The sequence below is a fragment of the Salminus brasiliensis genome, chromosome 10, assembly GCF_030463535.1.
Source record: "Salminus brasiliensis chromosome 10, fSalBra1.hap2, whole genome shotgun sequence".
Lineage (NCBI taxonomy): Eukaryota > Metazoa > Chordata > Actinopteri > Characiformes > Bryconidae > Salminus > Salminus brasiliensis.
Window position 1 is genome coordinate 16,932,278 of NC_132887.1, and position 19,402 is coordinate 16,951,679.

A 19,402-nucleotide genomic window follows, 5' to 3' on the forward strand; every position below is an offset into this window, starting at 1 on the left:
TACAATATTTATTACTTTTGCCATGTTTGTCATTGTCTGACTAAATTAGTATTACTTAAAAACTGTAGTTGCTTAAACCTGTAGAAATGTAATTAATAATGTAATTAATTACAGTGTAAACTAATGTAAATAAGTTAAGTTAAATGTAAAATGAATGCAAAGCTAAACAATAACATTAACTACAGACTTCATGCTGGGCCAGCATTGCTCATTTTATCATACTTAAACAGATCAGGGTATCAGAATGTTTTTGATATTGCATTTATTAAGTGAATAAATCCAAGTTTCCTGTGTTCTTGTACTTTACCTTAATGAAGGTAAACTCAATGGCTACCATGCTGTAGCTTGTTTTGTTTTTAAAAGGAAAGTCTGACTGTTAGGATGGATACGCCTCAATGTGGTGTACACGTCCAATACTACTAAAATGCTACGAAAAAATAAGGTGGTTACCATTTTTGTGGCAGCATCAAATGCTTGCTTGCTCTCATCCACTGAGTGAGAAACAGAAAGGTAAATATCGAATTAGACTCAAATATATTATTTAGCATTTCCACCCCTAAAAAGAGCTAGAAACTTTCTAACAATTTGATTTGAATGAGAAACACACATATTAGAAACCTACAAAAATTTTTTTGACTTTGTTTTCAACAATAATAAAACATTTCCATTTCATTTATACATAGTGTTTTAATGATATTTCACAATGCACCATTTAGGATACATGTGTCCTAACAGTCAGTCGTTTTATGTGACACTAGGAAACATTTACAGAACTGAAACTTGATCATTCCCTTTTTGAGAATCTTTTGAAACAACCTGAATCCCCCAGTAAATCACACACAAACAGTTTGGCAAGGATTATATCATGTATTGTATAAATCACAAAATAAAAGCAATATCCCAATATCAATGTCAATATCAAAGCACCACACCAAGCTGAATGTTTAATGCTTCTGTAATTCTTGCTAATGTGTTTTGAATCAGAACAAAGCATCAAAGAGGCAAATCTTCAACAATCTGTGTATTTGTTATATGTCTTAGTAAGGTTTTTATTATTTTTAAGATTACAGTGGCAATAATTGTATTCATCTCAAACTTTGAAATGCAGTGTGTACTTTAAAAAAAAGGATGGTAATTTATGTCAGCACATCAAAACAAATGTGGGCAGCATGTTGGGGTTCTTGACAGCTGCCTACAACACAGAAAGGTAACAAAGACAGTCTTTTGTTTACCTAGCGCATGTAAAGAGTCAGTGACAAAGTCAGTGCCTCTTTGGTTTCGGCTCTCAATTTGCTTATGTAACAAAATTGTTGTTGATGACAATCATCATTCTTCGGTTTTACTGCTTGAAGTCAAAACTTTGTTCTTGTAATAAAAAGGAACATTTTGGTGCAGGGTTTGATTTTATGGGCAAAATAATACCCTTGCAGTATTTAAAATTTCTGGACATTTGTTTTAAAAGTATAGTTCTTCAGTGGAATCACCCAAAGAATTCCTTGTAGCACCTTTATTGTTTAGAATGTACTACCATCATATTACAACGAATGTTATATGAACATATATGTACATCTGAGACTAAACTGGGTTTCTATGATTACTAATGTTTGAAAGGCAGCGGAAGTTCCCTTCCCAGTCTAAAAACATTAAGGTAAAAGTTTTTGGGTTTTTGAGTAAAACATCATGGCCATTATTCACATAAAAGAACAAGGAGAACTCTAGGGAAAGCCAAATAAATCCAGAATCAAATGATTTAACCCTTCTGCAAGTAAGGTGTGGCTGTTTCTGACGTTTGAGAATTTAACTGATACTCTGCAACTTAGCTGTATGCCATCTGTATTGCATGGAGTTGGGGAATCAACAGGCAGTAACTGTGATCTGATCACAAATAGCTTTGGTTCATGTATTGACTGGATCTGACTGATATAAAATGTTTTAAAATATCAATCTCCACATTCTGAATCTGAAGTCAGAAATGTTAAACTGAAGTTATGCACCATGGTAAATTATCAGAGGCGTGGCCGGCAGAGAGAAATTGTTTCGTGCATTTTTAGCAGATAAAGAAGAAAACACGTAATCACTGTAGTATATTTTGAGCATGGAGTTTACACAATCACAAAGCACAGAGCATGAACAAGCATGTGTGGCCGGTATGACTGGCAAATTTACAGTGACTAATACAGATGTTTAAGCAGTTTTAGGAATGTGCATGTCTGCTGGTTAAAAGCTGGTTATTGCGTCACGTTCGAAGCTGAATATCCTATGCCAGACATTCCATTCCCACCAGTGGGATCATGCCAACCAGGGCCAGCCTCAGCAAATCCCACAAGTAGGACCGTACTTTCTAAGGGTAAAAAAAAACTGCACTTTTCCTGCTTTGTTACCTATTATTGCTGTTATATTCTTATTTCCCAGTCTGTGTGTATATCCAGGTCCAAATCGGTCAGGGTCAGCATAGCTTGTTCTTGTTCAAACTGAAACATGATGATTGTGGTCTTTCCTGCAGCTGCAGAGTGAGAGAGGAACTTGATTACCACTTGTAAATCTACACCTGTAACTGTTCATTTACAATGTCAGCTTTAACACTCACATTTAACATGTTTACACTCTGACTGTAAATGTAAATAGAAGAATAGAATGTTTTATTCAACAACATAAAAAACTATATCATTCCTACCTGTGGCCATCCAACTCTATAACTCCTCCTTCAATGTGTGACACTATGTTTCATTTGTGCAATACACAATTTATACTGTTCATATGTGCAATAACTCAAGAGGTGCAATAATATGAACTGCTTTATACAGCATGTTCCACATTTATTATTACAATTACTGCCACAATTAGTGCCTCTACATTCATATCATTTAGAATTTAATTTTAATTTCATTTCATTTTCTTCTCTTTTTGTTTTACATTTTATTTTATAGAGTGTTTATTCTTACACAAATGGTTGCAACTGTAACAACTACAAATTTCTTTCTGGGATCAATAAAGTAGATCTAATTCTGATATAGTTATAGAACAATGTATTACATGGTCAGTCAGAAGATATGTTTTTGTCTGGAATTTACTTTATTATTAAAGGAAATTTCAGGCAAAAACATATCTTCAAATAATTATATTTCAGACTGTTTCATATGTAATAAAATAATAATTATGATATTTCATAATGTTTTATTGTGATTATTAGGATTATTATTTTTAACAATAACTAAATGGACAAGTCTCACCTGATATTAAAGTAGGTTGCCCAGTAACATTCTTCTGACCCAAAATGACCACTGACTCCAGCTTGCCATCTGAGATGAACTGGCCTTCTTCATCTGCACAGCTGAGTATACAAAACAGAAGTGAAATTCTGCCCAGAACTTTCACAGACAAAGCCCCATCACACATTTGTTGCATGTTCTGATTGGATATATATATATATATATATATATATATATATAACTATATATATATATATATATATATATAACTGTGCAAAAAGTGCTTGCTCTGCATTTCTGCATATTTTGATTTTATAATTAGAATTTGAGAAGCATACACGTCTTGAAGCAGCTCTACAAGTAGTAGAGGACCAAAATTCGAATGAGACACTTACAACTACAAAAAGTGTTTTTTAGCAGTTATTGCTGCTAAGTGTAACCAGCAACTAAAAACAAAGGGGCAATAATTTTTCACACAGGCAGAAATAAAAAACAGTTACCTGCTAGTAAGTTTGCCAGACTGCATCATGAAATTACGCAAGCAAAATTGCTTTTTGTCCTTGTAGCTGAAAGAGTGTCCATCATCCAGATACAGCATACCTTCAGCATTGCCCTGCAAGGACAGTTCATCAGGTTAAAGTAAAGAAGTCTAAATAAAATAACTGCTTGGTCTCCTCTTCAGGTGCTGGATGATATGAAACCATCTTAATGACACTAGTGACACAATGAGATTAATTTTCAGTATTATCACAGTTAAACCCCAATTTACAGAAAATATTGTCAGCAATATATTCAGAAACAATGTTGTTTACTTTTAACTAAAAAAATAAACAAAACAACAATATATGGACAAAAGTATCAGGACACGTGCAATTATTCTTTCTTTTAAAATCAATGGTATTAAAAATAGTATCTTGATTATGTTGTAGATTACATCAGAAAATTTAACTATGTTTGACATCATTATGAAATTAGCACCTAAACTACTACTGTTTACTACTGCGAGTACACATGTATTGTTGTGGTGCATAATCTACAGCAGGAGACCCTTTTTTCCCTTGCATATTTAAATAAGTAGAAACTATACGAAGTTATTAAAATAATGAAAAATCGTTATGGTTAGCATTGTGTTTTTTTTTTACCACATTATTTATCATGACCTGCCCAAACAGTTACCTTTGAGTCCAGGGCTACAGTTAGAGTGAAGGGCTGCTGCTGGAGTTCAGCCGTGCAGGAGCCGCAATCTGTTTTCCTGGAGACCACTGTTCCCCCACGCTGGAACACAGGCACCTAATATAGAGGACACAATACAAATGCCAAGGTAAGGCCAGGTCAACAACTGCAAATTACATGGGCCATGTCAGGTTTAAACATGAGGCAGGTGATTAGCACCAGATACCTGTTGTGAGGTGTTTGGATAATGTATGGCTGCCAAGGAACAATTACTCACTGTCTCCAAAGTTACAGGAACAGTTAAAGTCCCACCTCCTCGGTGTTGCTCACCACTGCTTACATCATACCACAACTGCAACACACCAAACACACACTCCTCTGCTCAAGTATACTGTATATACAATGCACTTGACATGTTTACCATTTATAAGGAATTCCACTAAGCTTCAGTCTAACCTCATCTGATCCTGGCAGTAAAACCTTGACCTCTGAGACTCCTGGGTCAGTCACAGGGCAGGCCAGGAGAGCATTGCCTGAAATTGCAAATAGTAATATTCTAGTCCAACATTAAATAATATGCTGTAAATGAAATAATAGACACAACAGTAAGCTTTGTCGTTATTTACCAATCATGTACTGATTATCCACAGTAAAGGTTTCTGTCTCCTTGGGGAACTCCACCCACAGAGGCCTGGAATAAACAGGATTTGGAATGAATTTCATTGGCTCATAAAAGTCCAGTCTGTAGTCATAAGTTTATTCCATTACTAAATCAGTCCAGCTTGAAGATGCAGACTTCAGTACCTGATAGGGGGCAGGGCTGAGGTATGGGCTAGGTGAAAGACAGTGTACCAATAGGGTAGAAGAAAGTATCTCTCCTGGATTGTCGATCGCACTGCTAATGTGACCTCGTCCCCAAAAAGCCAGGGCTCGCGCCTCTTTGTGTATTTAGCTGAGTGGCCTCTAAAGAAGGGCTGCAGAGCCCCCGCCTGGTACCAGCGCACAAGCAGCTCAGGGTCAGGATCCTGCATAAAGCCCCCTACATCAGCTACACACAAACACACACATATACACTTTTTAAATTTCTCAGGTTGTGGCAATAAGCTTTTATATTTTGGGCATTCCACCATACTAAGAGCCCATATGTGGGCCACAATTTAGTTCCTTTGATACTAAAAAACAAAACGTCCAGATAAGGCAACTGCAACTTAAATTACTATTATTGTTACTTTTCTTAGCCTACAACTCAAAAACGTTAGGCTAGACCTAAACTGACCACCACAAAAGTGTATTCCAGTGATACTCAAGGACAACAGCATCGGGATTGAGATCTTCAGATACTCCCAGGTAGCAAGGTTGTCTCCTGTCCATACTGCACCTGTGACAGAGATGCACAGATCACACACAGTGCATTATATATACTCACCAAGTACTTTATTAAGGACACTATATAAATATACACTCAAAGGAATTCCCCTTGCTGTGAAACAGCTTACATGGCATGATGCCTTATAATGCTGGAAGTAGCCTCGTACTCATATACTCATAGAAAACATTACCCACACCCCCTCTGCCGGTCTAGACTGTTGACACAAATTCTGTCCCTACCCTGACCTGTGTGCCTCAGCAGACAATGTGACAATGTTACTATTTCATGTAAACTTTGGCTTACCCATTCTTTGTGACCCAGCAAAGAAGGAGCGTGAGAGGACGAACGGTCTCTCCAGACCACCAGAGCGAGTTACTAAACCCTCAAAGGTAGCCATGTGCTGTGGACACAATATTGCTGGTTTAACTGTGGCATCTTTGAATCCTCACAACTGAGCACTGTGGATGACATTTAGAGCTGTGTGCCTACTAACCTGGAGGAAGCCATACAAGTTGTGCTGATCCCTGTGCTCCCAGCCTCCACAGTGTACCGTGTCTTTCGGCATTGTCTGCTCTGGTCCATTGAAGACTGAGGGTTCATTCATGTCATTCCACACAAACAAGGACTCTGTAGACCCCTTATGCATAAAAAAAACAGAAGTCAGCAACAAAACCATAGAAGTGAATACTATTCAGTTGTACACTAGAAATTGAGAATAGATGACAGAAAAGGCTGAACCTTTTCTTTCACACTCACTTTGTATTTGTCAAGTGAAAACTGGTTGGCATACCAAGACCTTGTCCTTGAACTACTAAAGTCCAAGTAGCAGGAGTCACCTGCTAAAACACAACAGACATACTTTGAAGTGAATAAACACTGTTGCTAAAGGAACTGGATTCAGAGTCCCATACATAAGGCTTACTTCACCGCTAAATATATAGGAATGAGCTACAAAGCATGTTACCCAGAACATCCACAAAATTAATAATTTATTTTATAATTAAAAATCATTGAAATATATTATAGTTAATTATGAATAAATACAATACTGTAGACATTAGACTCGAGGGAATACAAACTATCAAGGCTGGTAAAACAGAAAATCTGGTCTGGTCTTGTCTGTGAAAGGTTTTATACCTGGCCAGCAGGTTCCACGATAAATACCACCATTTCTGTCCTTCACAAAATGGTCACCATCTCTGGCTGCACAGTAAAAAGGCCAGTCTGGGTCAACTTTAATGTGAGGATCACTGATAACCACCAACTATGGTACAAAACAAAATATGTCAGAAACAATACAAATACCACAAGAATATGTATAGAAAATGGCCATGTCCACCTTGAGGTCCACTTATGACTTCTGTATGTTTTTTTATGTACCAGATCATTTTCAATCTCTCTTTATCTCTTACATTTAAACAGGGCATTTCCTTAAAGACAAATATATAACTTCTGTTCTGATTGGTTACACTGTAATGTACATTATGCCTTCAGTTAATTATATCCATTATATCAGACAATTTATACTGTACAGGCAATTTATCCAAAATTTGGTTTCCCATGATTTAAATCAACAATGCCCTTTAATTAAAAAAATAATAATAATTTAATTGCAGCTTTTGCCAGCTCACCTTCCTTTTCTTTTTTTGCAGATGGAGCTGCATATCCACTGGGTTAGGGAAGAGCTTGGAGTCCCAAGTGAAATAGCGCTTCCCCTCTGTGTGTTCTATATCAAGCCAAATCACATCATAAGGAATGTCATGGAGGTCGAAGCCGGCATCCACACTTTTCACATCGTTCTCATCCTTATAGTTCCAACGACATTGATGATAACCCAGGGAGAACAGAGGGGGCAGTGCCTGGTATCCTACCAACAGAGAAAGTAAAAAGGACATATCCACAACAGTTGTGGGAATTTACTTCCTCAGTACACCCACACCTTTTTCAGAGATCATTTTCCAGGACCTTTCCATGAATTTCCATGACAGCTGTTGCTCTTGAATAATAATTATAAAATACCATGCAAGTGTAGAAGTTCTCAACACAATAAACAAGTCAACAATACAAGCCTTATAATAAGACCCCTAACTGACTCATCAAAAGGGTTTGAATGGACACTCAGACTAAGCTTCACATTTTCCATGACTTAATAGGTTCAATACATTTGATCAATTTATTCCCCCCACCCTCCAGGTGTTTTTCCATGACTGGAAATATTACTTTACATGTCTTTATGTTTCCAGGTTTTCCAAAATTGCTTCCAACATTTACTTCATTTTTATCAAAAAGAATGAGGTGAGACTACATCACTCATCCACAAGAGAAATGGATCATTGTTCTAGCAGAATTTCTGCTGAGTAACTCTGCCTACACCATGCCTGGCTGAGACAGAGAATATCATTGTGAGAAACATTATCAGAATCTTCAGCACAGTGCATTAACAGTCCATATCTGGTTATATTTAATAGGCACGTTACACATTTTTCTTTTACACCAAATGCAGTCAAATTGCAAAGGTGTGTTTTGTTTCTAGGTTTGCACTGAAGCTATGAGATCCAGGGCACCCCAGTCATATTGTATGTTGATATTCTTACTAAACAAAAGTTCATATTCTCTGCAGAGGCACACTTCTACACATGGCTTAATTTAACATATTGCAAAATAACCAAAAATGTAATCAATAAAGCATATGCAAAAGTAATAGCACATTAATTTTTCCCCCCAATATGTTAACATGTAGAAATTAAACGTAGAATTAAATGTAGAATTATGTTACAAAATGCCATATTTAAGTATAATTTGGTTTCCTTCTTCAATGTTTTCACTTAAAAAAAAAAGACCAGTGGTGCCAAACATTAGAATAAGACTGTAGCAAACAAGTCATCTATGATCTATGATTTAGCACTGCAACATATGTATATATATGTTATATACACTGTATTATATTTTGCTAAATATTTCTATGCCATGACTTTTACGAATTAGCTTTTGATACTGTAACTCACTAATCAAATATATCTTACTCAATCATGCATATCTGAGGTAACGACCATAAAAATGTCTACATTTGTTTTTGATAAAATATTGCTTTTATGATTGGTGAATACCTGTAAGTTGAGCATACTGAGAGAACACGCGAGCTGGTGAGGGTCCCAGCAGTATGAAACAATCAATTAGTCCACTCTCTGACACCCAGCTCACGTCAGTTTGAGGACTGACTTTGCTCTTCTTCTCTGGTGAACCACTATCTCCATGCTGGAAAACAACACATACAATATTATAAATAAGTGAGGTTGTATTATGCTCTTTCAGACAATCATCGGTAAAAAGATAACCTGTTAAAACTGATGTACATCTGCAGAGAATATGTAGATGGAATGATACCTCCTCATGGCTTGAGTAGTGAAGATCTACCAGAGTCTCAGAGGCATTCAGCCAGAACAAGCCCAGTGTTCTGTCTTGGTTGTGGGCCAACAGGAAAGGAACAGAGCCATAAAGCCCCATCTTGCTGCCTATCTCATAGCCAAATACATCCAGGTTGTATAATCGATATGGCTCGCTGCCACTGTACAAAAAAACAAAACAAAACAAAAAAAACCCAGGTGGTGAATCAGGCTGATGTTCGATCTTACTAGGCTTTTAATACAGTGTTTGTTACCTATTCATACACAACATTCAGTAACTATAGCTGTTAACCCTACCTGGTGTCCTTCAACTGGAGTTCATCAGCATGCTCAGGAAGACCATAAGCATTAACAAAGCCATGAAGGCTAAGGTCAATACCCACTGAACTGGGACCTGTAGGATGAATGTTGTGGGTTAAATAAAGATGATTACAAGTAAGTTTTGAAGACATTTTAACCTACAGAACACTCGACACAGACTCACCGTTTGCCTTGATGTCCTTAAACTGTTGAAAAGTCTCTTGCCACAGCCCTAAAGAATCTTTATCATCCTGTGAAATAAAAACAAAAAATGGATTTTGACCACCTGAACAAGATATGGATAGTTTATTACATGGTAAGGATGAAGTATTACATACACCAATCAGCAATAATATTAACTCCACTGACAAGTGAAATCCAAAAACACTGCTCATCATCTTCTACAGTGGCATCTGGCAAGGTGTGGGATATATTAGTCAGTTCTTAAAGTTCACATGTTAAAGCAGGAAAAATGGGCAAGCATAAGGATCTGCGCCACTCTGAAGTGAAAGCATCTCCAAAATATTAGGGTTTTGTGGGGTGCCTACCAAAAGTGTTTTAAGAAAGGACAACCGGCGTCAGGGTCCTCTGCGCCTAAGGCTCAATGATAAACATGGAGGCCCCACTTTACAACTTACAGAACTTAAAGGAACTGCTGCTAATGTCTTGGTGCCTTGTGGTGTCCATATGAGAGGGACTTACACAATATTAGACAAACAGTGTTAACATTAAGGCTGATTGGTTACAATAGGTGAGTTGCCTGATGTGAACTTGCCTGATGTGAACTTGAGGACAGCCTGGAAAAATTAATAAATGAGTGTAGACAATGTAATTCACTTTATTGTTGTTTATATTTTTAAAACATATTTTACCATATCAATTTCTATGTTATTTACACTAAGATATTAATTATTTCTGCTTTTCTGTGTTAAAATGAGCACAATAAGGCTACACCTTGGATCAACAAGTAATTTTAACAGTTGGATCTGGACAGTTGGATCTGACTTGATTTCACTTGAAAAACCAGGTGTAAACACAACTAGAACACATTTAGAAATTTTAGAGATGCAGTGTATCTAAACTGAAGTGTAAATGGAATAGGTTTTCTACTCCATCTTCTATTATTGATTATTTCCACAAATTATGTGGAATGTCCATCGCTGTTGCAAATTTAAAGACTGGCAGGATGACGCACACAAAAGTGAAACCAGGTAGAACTGTCCTGCACCAATATTCACTTCTCTCATGTGTCGTAAAGGTGCAGAAATCTCAGGAAATGTAAATGATTCACTGCCTTACTGTTTTACACAATATGTAGTACCAGGAGAATAATAAAGTAAAATACTGTACGTGTTGACATGCTTTCTATGGAAAGTAAAATACAATCTTGTCATTTGGGTGAGAAGTATAAATGTATCCTGACCAAACTATCTTGATACAATCTGCAAACATGTTAATGCAAGGTGTAAAAAGTTTTAATGTGTTAAAATCAGACACTTGATTCCATATACCTGGTAGGATCCTGCAGTGTCTCAAAGTAGAGTCTGCCTTTTGGATTTAGCGTGACAATAACCTCCTCCTCACAGAGGACCTCCAGGCAGAAAGGAGAAGCTGAGACTTGGATCCGGTGCTGTCCTGGACCCCAGGTCAGCGACACGCATCCTGCTCTCCTCCATTCGATCCTCAACCTATCAAAAACAAAACACTCCATTAAAGAATTTCAGGAGCTTCTAGTAAAAATTCCAGTAGTATCATTATATTTTCTGCTGGCTGTTAAAGCTTAACAGTGTCGTGTTACGTTCAGAACTTACTGCTCATATTCTGGTTCTCTGACCAACACATCAGCAACCTTATAGCGGGGTTTGATAGGCTGCAGCTCATCAATTGTTACTCTGATGGTTCCATTTTGAATTGCACATACTTGAAGAAGTAGACGCTCCTGTTGGATGCAGACAGTTAATATCACATAATCAGCACCCCAAATAATTACTGAACTCTGATATTTTAAGGCTTTAGGCTTAATACTTTAATACTGTAATCTTAGGTAATCACCTAAGGAGAGCATTGCCGGATGAGACACTCTGGAGCATCATGCTTAATGCCAAACATCTGCTAGAGAGCTATAAAGCCACCCCACACTGAGCTGTGTTATGAGGTTACTAGGTTACTAATTCTCATGGCTGATGCAATCAAATCATCAGAGCAATGTTCAAGTACATATCTTGAAATGCAAATCTTGAATCCAGTGTTCGGGTTTTCACTAGTCAGTAGGAATCAATGATGCTTTCATAAATCCAGGACCGGAAACTGGATTCAAGGTCTGGATTGTAAGACTTGTCAAAAAAGAGGAAGCAGCAGCAAGAGGCCGAAAATGAACAGCCTTTCAAAAAATTAACGCTGGATTAGCAGGTGTCTCCAAACCAGTAAACATGTAGTGTACAGGATTTCTTAATTATCCTGTGTTTGTGTTAAATGTAAAGTCTTGTAATTGCTACAGTTTCAGCTTAAAGCAGATATAGTCAACAGAGGGCCGGAGGTCTACCTGAGAGTGAGCTTCATACACTTCCACACTCGCTCCACTTTCTGTCAGCACCAAGGTCTCCAGAGAGGCACAGTACTGCAACCCATGCTTGGCTCTCTGTCGCCTGTAGGTCAGTTATGAGCACTTTATAGAACACCTGAGCACTTTATAGAACACCTGAGCACTTTATAGAACACCTGAGCACTTTATAGAACACCTGAGCACTTTATAGAGCACCTGAGCACTTTATAGAACACCTGAGCACTTTATAGAGCATCTGAGCACTTTATAGAACACCTGAGCACTTTATAGAGCACCTGAGCACTTTATAGAGCACCTGAGCACTTTATAGAGCACTTGAGCACTTTATAGAGCACCTGAGCACTTTATAGAACACCTGAGCACTTTATAGAACACCTGAGCACTTTATAGAGCACCTGAGCACTTTATAGAGCACCTGAGCACTTTATAGAACACCTGAGCACTTTATAGAGCACCTGAGCACTTTATAGAGCACCTGAGCACTTTATAGAACACCTGAGCACTTTATAGAACACTTGAGCACTTTATAGAACACCTGAGCACTTTATAGAGCACCTGAGCACTTTATAGAGCACCTGAGCACTTTATAGAGCACCTGAGCACTTTATAGAACACCTGAGCACTTTATAGAGCACCTGAGCACTTTATAGAACACTTGAGCACTTTATAGAACACTTGAGCACTTTATTAACCAGTCAATCACTGACGAGAGAGTCGTTGTGTATTTCTTCCAGAAACAGTGGCTGTTCAATACAGCTACATGTTCTTCTGGTGTTTGTCGAACTTACTTGTAAAACGAGATGTTCTGACTTCTTTTAAACTTTTCACCCTCGACGTGTGGCACGATACTGCAAGGCAAGGAAACACACCCGAGACATTTAGCTGGCTCCTATATGCGGATGTGAGAGGAACCGACCTAAGAGGAATGAAGACCGTCGAAATGCAGCAAGAGCACAACGCTGAAACCATGTCGCAATAAAAGCCGCTTACATGACATTATGAGCTGAAAGAGCTCTGATACCGTGGCTGCAACCATTAAAATGTCGTAAGAAGACTTCTAGTACCTCTCCAATGAATCTGCTGAGGCAGTCTTCTCTGTCTCGGGGTCCGCCATGCTCACTGACAGTGAGTGCAGTGTGTGTCCTGGGTGGACTCTACGGCTCTACGGCGGGTGAAGCGGAGACCACGCCCCTTAAGGGCAGCCAGTAGAATCGTGTAGTTTCAGCGCGAGGGAAACACGAACCTGTTTTTAACGCCTCATCAGTGTGAACGCCTCAACATACGGCTGAATGTTTCATGACGCCATTAAAGACCCCGCTAAAGTAATGAGAAAAACGCCGCTGGAAGTACAGAGACATTTAAGAAATGTACTTACCAGCATCCTCCAAAACTTAACCGTTTCATAGACAGTGAATGAAAGGTTAATGAAAGGTGCTTATTACCTCACTCTGGCACTGCTTACTAAAGTGTGCTGCAATAGCCCGTCATTCTTTTGGAGTCTGTTTCCTGGCAGATGTCAGGCTTTAAATCATGAAGTAGACTGTGCCATGCAGTTATGCTCATATTTAGACTTCCTGAACGGGAAAAGGAGTTTGAGTCTCATCCCGTGGTAATTAAAATGTTCCAAAGCTCATATGTTTTGTCCTGTGGATATTTTTATGTTGATCACAATAGAATCACCTCAATTAAGAGGTCATTAAAGAGTGGAAATATGAATATTGCCCAATTGACCAAACTGGTAAACAAGTTAAACCATCGATCCCCAATGAAAACATATGCTGTGCTGGTAAAGAGCTAAGCTGTTTAATCAGCGTAACCAGCTTGCTTACCAGTATAGGGTATATTTTCACCCGGATGACCCAATTTTTAACCACCTTAAAGAACCAGTTCAGATCATCTAAAACCAGTAACCAGCAAAACCTAGTTTTCAGCTAGAATTCTTAGCAGGGAAGTAGGTTGAGATGCATTTGTGTTGTTCTTCATCTAATGCTCGCTGTTTTTAATTTATTTAGAGGCCATTTTGAAAACTGTAATAATCTTAATCTTTGCCAGTAAAATAAAGCTTAGATCTGGAGTGCTAAATATGTGGGAATTTTGTGGGACACCACAAATAGGTGACAAAATGAATAAAGGGAAGGATAGTAAAATAAAATTACACTTGGAAATACTTATACTCACCAAGAGCTTAGTCCTCCGTGTACCTTCTTCCTACATGCACCTGAGGAGTTTCGGAGGCTGTGGTTTCTGGCTGAGATATGAGTTCTAAAGAATCGGCCACTGCGAATGCTGCTCATACCTCTGCAGACCTCTTTGCGGTTGTTGTCGGTGGCCAGGATGTAAAGAACGGGGTTCATGGCACTGTTAATGGTCAACAGGCCCAGAGAGATGGTGTAAGATGTGTAAAGTGTTTGCTGAAAGTCACAACCCCATTCTGAGAAGTGGTAACTGATGGCCCGTAGCAATAGGATGACATGGTAGGGGGTAAAGCAGACCAGAAAGAACAGGATGACCGCCACAGCAAGGTAACGGACTTTGGACAGCATGATTGGTGACTACCAGAACACACAGCGGGATGAAGAATCCAATCACAAAGCGGGTGTAGTTCAAGCCTGTCACAGTGAGCGTGGTCTGCACAGGCTCAAAGCAGCGCTTGTCCTGTTTCTAAACAACTGCAGATTCCATGATCATCAGTTCAAATAACTGTAGTCACTTTGCCAAGGTCCCAAGACCCAAACTGTCATCAGGAATGGCCCAAGAAAGGTCAAGGCACAGGCCTGCCATGAACTGGAGGCTGCTGGAACACCAGTGTTACTGTCTACAGTCAAGTGAGCTTTACATAGACATAGACTGAGAGACCGCCATCCAAGAGAGAAGTCCCTGCTCCAAAATCTGATTAATAAATCCATTTAACACACTCATTCGTCGTTTCTTCCAAAATCAAGGCTATTAAAAAAGAGTTTATAATGTTTGTTGGAGTGACTGTCTCTACTGACCAGGAAAGGCATTCTACTTGATTTTGGAGCATTGCTGTGAGGGTTCGATTATCGTTAATCGTTACTAACCACCACCCCACCTTACCCCATTTCTTTGACTCAGTGGTGGCATCTGCCATCTTTTATGGAGTGGTCTGCTGGGGCAGTAGCATCTCGACGGCAGATAAGAAGAGACTGGACAAACTCATAAAGAGGGCCGGCTCTGTCCTGGGGTGCTTCTTAGACCCAGTGCAGGTGGTGGGAGACAGGAGGATGACAACCAAGCTGGCATCCATGCTGGAGAACAGCTCCCACCCCATGCATGAGACTCTGGCAGCACTGGGCAGCTCCTTTAGCGACAGGCTGCTTCACCCCAAGTGTGTGAAGGAGAGGTATCGCAGGTCCTTCCTTCCTGCTGCCGTCAGACTACACAACCAGCACTGCTCCCAGCGGACCACATACACACACACTTAACTACACACACATGTTCATGTCAGGGAATACTATGTGCAATATCCCACCCCCATGTGCAATTAAGAGTCTTTTGCTGTAAATAATATTGTTTATTGCTTTTTTTAATTCTTATCTATATTGTGTGTATATAGTGTAAATTATTTATTTATCTAAATTTTTGTAACTGCGTGTCCTGCTATCCCTTTCTGCTGTTACACTGTGAATTTCCCCACTGCGGGACTAATAAAGGATTATCTTATCTTATCTTATCTTATCTCACCACCTCCCCAAAAATACTGGATTGAGCACCGTCATTCCAGAGATTCCAATAGGTTCATGTTTATCTGCTTCAGAGAGCCCTATTCTATTAGCGGTACTTCTGTACAGAGATTAGACAAACTGTATGTGTCAACAACAAAACATTTGGACATATAATGTATCTGGACTGTGCATAAAAGTTGGGTTTAGTGCCAGGAAATAAACACATTTTCATTGAACTCTACCAATTCTGCCAAGAAGAGCAATCAAATATCCAACAGAATTCTGCCAGAAACTTGTTAATGGCTACCAAAAGCATCAGGTCGAGGTGCAACTCGCTAAAGGTCATTGGACCAGTTATTAGTTGTGCTGTATGTATACATTTGATCCTGGGCTGATTAAAATAAGCACATTGTTTATCTGTTAAAGATGCTGTACAGTCATTCTAACCTGAAAAAGAACAGTTCAGAGAAATCATTTAAGAACCCAAATATTACCATGACATTCATATCAATTTTGAGTCTATATAAACTTCTGAACACAGCTGTGATCATTTTATGATCTGGTATGACATAATAAAAATGTACTTTGGCAGTGCCTGTGAAAAGGAGAATATAAAACGGATAACTTTCACCAAGGTCTCAGACCTTTATTAGCCTAGCTTGATAGGCATATGGTTTGCTTACAATCTTTGTTACAAAAAAGCAAAGGGGATACAGATTTCTTTAAAGCTTTATATACCTCTTTAATCCTAACAAGCAGAAGCTATGGAGTCCTAGCACTCTGAGAATTCAAATACTTGATGCCCACAAAGCAGCAGAAGGCAATAAGTAGACAGCAAAGCATTTTCAGGTAACAGTTTATGATTTAGTTGTAATGTAAGTATGAAATAGCAGTTGAGGTGAGGTCAAGTTGAGGTCTGAAAGACCAAGGAAACCTTCTAAGAAAAATGCTCATATGAAAGCTAGAGAACTGCAGAAGAACAGGGAGATTTAGAAGACTTTGGTATTGTGCTGCTGGAGCTTAATAGGGAACTGACACCTCAAAAGCCTTGTGGACTAATGAACTTTTCTTGCCGCAACGAGCAACTGTTAAGCGTGGAGTTGGGTTTGTGTTTCAGCCAGGGGATATTTTACATTTTGCACAGGGAACATTTCACTAGTAAAGGGAGGAATAGATTACATAAATAGCAGCAAACAGCATACAGTGCAAAAGCTGAAGATGAAACGGGGGTGACTTCTAAAGTGAAACAACACAGAGAATTCGTTAATTGACCTAAAAAGAGCAGTGCATACCACACCACCCTTCTTTTGCAAGAAAGAACAGATGAAAATCCCCAATACAAGAACTGAAAGACTCTCAGCTGCTACAAAAAGCATTTACAAGCTGGGATACTTGCCAAAGGTGGTGTTACTAAGTACTAACAATTTTTTGGACATTTGCTTTAAAATAAATAAATAAAAAGGAATAAGTTTAAATTAATTGTTTAAGTTATTACATATTAAAAGTTAAAAGTGTCAACTTGAACTGTTTTTTTTTAAATCAGTTAATCTGATTTCACAGCTAATTCACAGTCACAGCATGACACTTTAGTTAGGGTGGTTTTAGATAAGAGCATGTCGTTCCATGTCAAAAAACACATTTTAAGCATGTTTAAGTGAAAATTATTTTACTCAGTGAAATTTACTTAGAATAGATAGAATGTGGGAATCCTGTGGCAAGTCATATTTATATTTATATTCATGTAAAGAGTATATAGTGCATGGGAATGGCACGGCTGATTGCCTCACACAAAGATGCGATGGGGAAGTCTGCGGTTTGACCTGGCATGCGGTATGTCTGACTGTGTTGCAGTAGTCTTCTTTTTGTGAAGCAAAAACACTTGACAAATATACAACGTGAGTTGTTTGCAAAGGTAGACAAATAAATAAATAAATAAATATCAGGGTAAATAAAAAATAAAACAGAAACAGCAGCCATCCTCAAATTAAGATGAATTGTAACGTAATCAGCCTCTACTTTAATTAAAGGTTGGATTACTTTTGTATATTTAGAAGAAATTTTCAATCTAGTTTCATGTTTAGTCTAATTTCCGTACATCCAACTCATTTTCTCAGTGAGTTTTCAGTAGGCTACAGTTTACAGAACACGCCGACGTGATTAAAACATCAACACTTTTAACACTTTTAGTAGAATTTAGTGGAAATCCCTTTTCTTCTACCAGTCTCAAAAAAAGGTGTTTCATTTTGATAAAAAAAAATAACTCAGGCTTTTCCCCCCATCGAATATAGGAAATATAATAACTGATTAACCTTTGAATGCTGACATTATTCCACTCACCTCGAGAGATGTGCAGCAGGGAACACCCGCCTGCTGTTTAGTGGAGGCTGATATTTCATATTTGACAAAGCAGGAAAAACCACCGCCTTCATGAGCCAATCATGTTGGGCCGCCCCGCTACCCGGCAGCTTCACACCCAGCTCAAACAGTTCGACTTACATCAGAGTAAACCTTAAACTTTATATCTTTTAATTAAATAATACCAGATATTGACACATGTGTGATGTAATAACAACGCCATTTACATTAGACACAGTAACGCCATACTTTACTTGTGTAGCACTTTAAATATACAGGCTTGGGTTGGTTATCTGTTCATTATCTGTTAGAAAATGTAACTGTAACTTAATCCAACCGATTCGATATTAAAGTAACATAATCTGACTCCTTTCTGTTACTGTTGGTTTGCTTTAAATATGTAATTCTATACAGTTTTACATTAGTCAATTAATGGTGAAATGTTTATATATCTGGTTGAAAAATCAGCTTAGACCAGCAAGAACTCAAATGAGTTTTGCTGGTCTGGTGCTGGTCTGGTTTACTGGTAACCAGTCTGTGCTGGTGCATGCTTTTTTCTGTCAGGGCAGTGTAAAGGGCTGCTAGCTTTTTTTAGATTATATAATATAAGTATGAAATATTGCACAGAAAGACTATTCAGTCTACTAGCCCGCCAACCGGTTCATCCTAAAGTTGCCAGCACACCACTCAGCACATCCAAAAGCAGCCGGCACCTCAACGCGCGTTGTGCGTAAAAATGCGCGCCATGCGTAAAAACGCACAAAACGCGTAAAAGCGCGCGCCTTGCGTAAACGCGCGACAGATGCGTAAAAAAACGCACAAAATGCGCAAAAAGGCGCGTCCTGCGTAAAAGCGTGTGCCGTGCGTAAAAGCGTGTGCCATGCGTAAAAGCGCGCCAGACGAGTAAATAACGCACAAAATGCGTAAAAACGCCCCGAAAGAACTAAGACTGAAGTCAGAACAGCTGTAGAGACAAACAAACATATAACTGCATCTCAGGTGCTGATTAATTACAATACATCAGTCCAGTGATTAATAGATCTGTTCCCCCTTAACTGTAAACCGTCCAGGGTAAAGCAGGGCCATTTTTGGCACACATCGTCAGTTTCAACATGAATGATGAATTGATCAATAAAAATGCTGAATGTAAGTGTAAGTATTTTTTAGGTTTAAAGAACCTTATATAGTAGGTAGAGGACTTGGTGGTTGGTGTGGCGCAACAGATAACACCACTACCTGCCACTGGGTTACATTACCATGTGGGAGACCAGGGTTTGATTCCCGGTCTGGGTGACTATGCTGCGCTACACCAATAAGAGTCCCTGGGCAAGACTCCTAACACT

The 19,402-nt window shown here is 38.6% G+C and overlaps 1 protein-coding gene across 3 annotated transcripts; it reads right to left on the reverse strand.

Moving 5' to 3' along the window:
- Nucleotides 1-297: 297 nt before the first annotated feature.
- Nucleotides 298-13,148, reverse strand: ganc (glucosidase, alpha; neutral C). 3 transcript variants are annotated; one of them, XM_072689502.1, is made up of 25 exons: nucleotides 13,083-13,148; nucleotides 12,807-12,866; nucleotides 11,998-12,100; nucleotides 11,267-11,394; nucleotides 10,967-11,143; nucleotides 10,231-10,252; nucleotides 9,640-9,706; nucleotides 9,453-9,549; nucleotides 9,136-9,316; nucleotides 8,859-9,006; nucleotides 7,383-7,618; nucleotides 6,889-7,015; nucleotides 6,508-6,590; nucleotides 6,245-6,388; nucleotides 6,055-6,151; nucleotides 5,659-5,760; nucleotides 5,187-5,430; nucleotides 5,009-5,073; nucleotides 4,839-4,915; nucleotides 4,660-4,734; nucleotides 4,386-4,499; nucleotides 3,710-3,822; nucleotides 3,231-3,331; nucleotides 2,382-2,503; nucleotides 298-491 (listed from the first exon to the last, which is right to left on the reverse strand). In XM_072689502.1, the coding sequence occupies exons 1-24, from the start codon at nucleotides 13,130-13,132 to the stop codon at nucleotides 2,394-2,396; spliced, it is 2,721 nt and encodes a 906-aa protein (XP_072545603.1). In that variant the 5' UTR covers nucleotides 13,133-13,148; the 3' UTR covers nucleotides 298-491; nucleotides 2,382-2,393. The 3 variants fall into 3 exon arrangements, with proteins under 3 accessions (XP_072545603.1, XP_072545604.1, XP_072545602.1); XM_072689503.1 differs by lacking the exon at nucleotides 298-491 and having other exon boundaries at nucleotides 1,021-2,503; nucleotides 6,508-6,587; XM_072689501.1 differs by lacking the exon at nucleotides 298-491 and having other exon boundaries at nucleotides 1,021-2,503.
- Nucleotides 13,149-19,402: the final 6,254 nt, after the last annotated feature.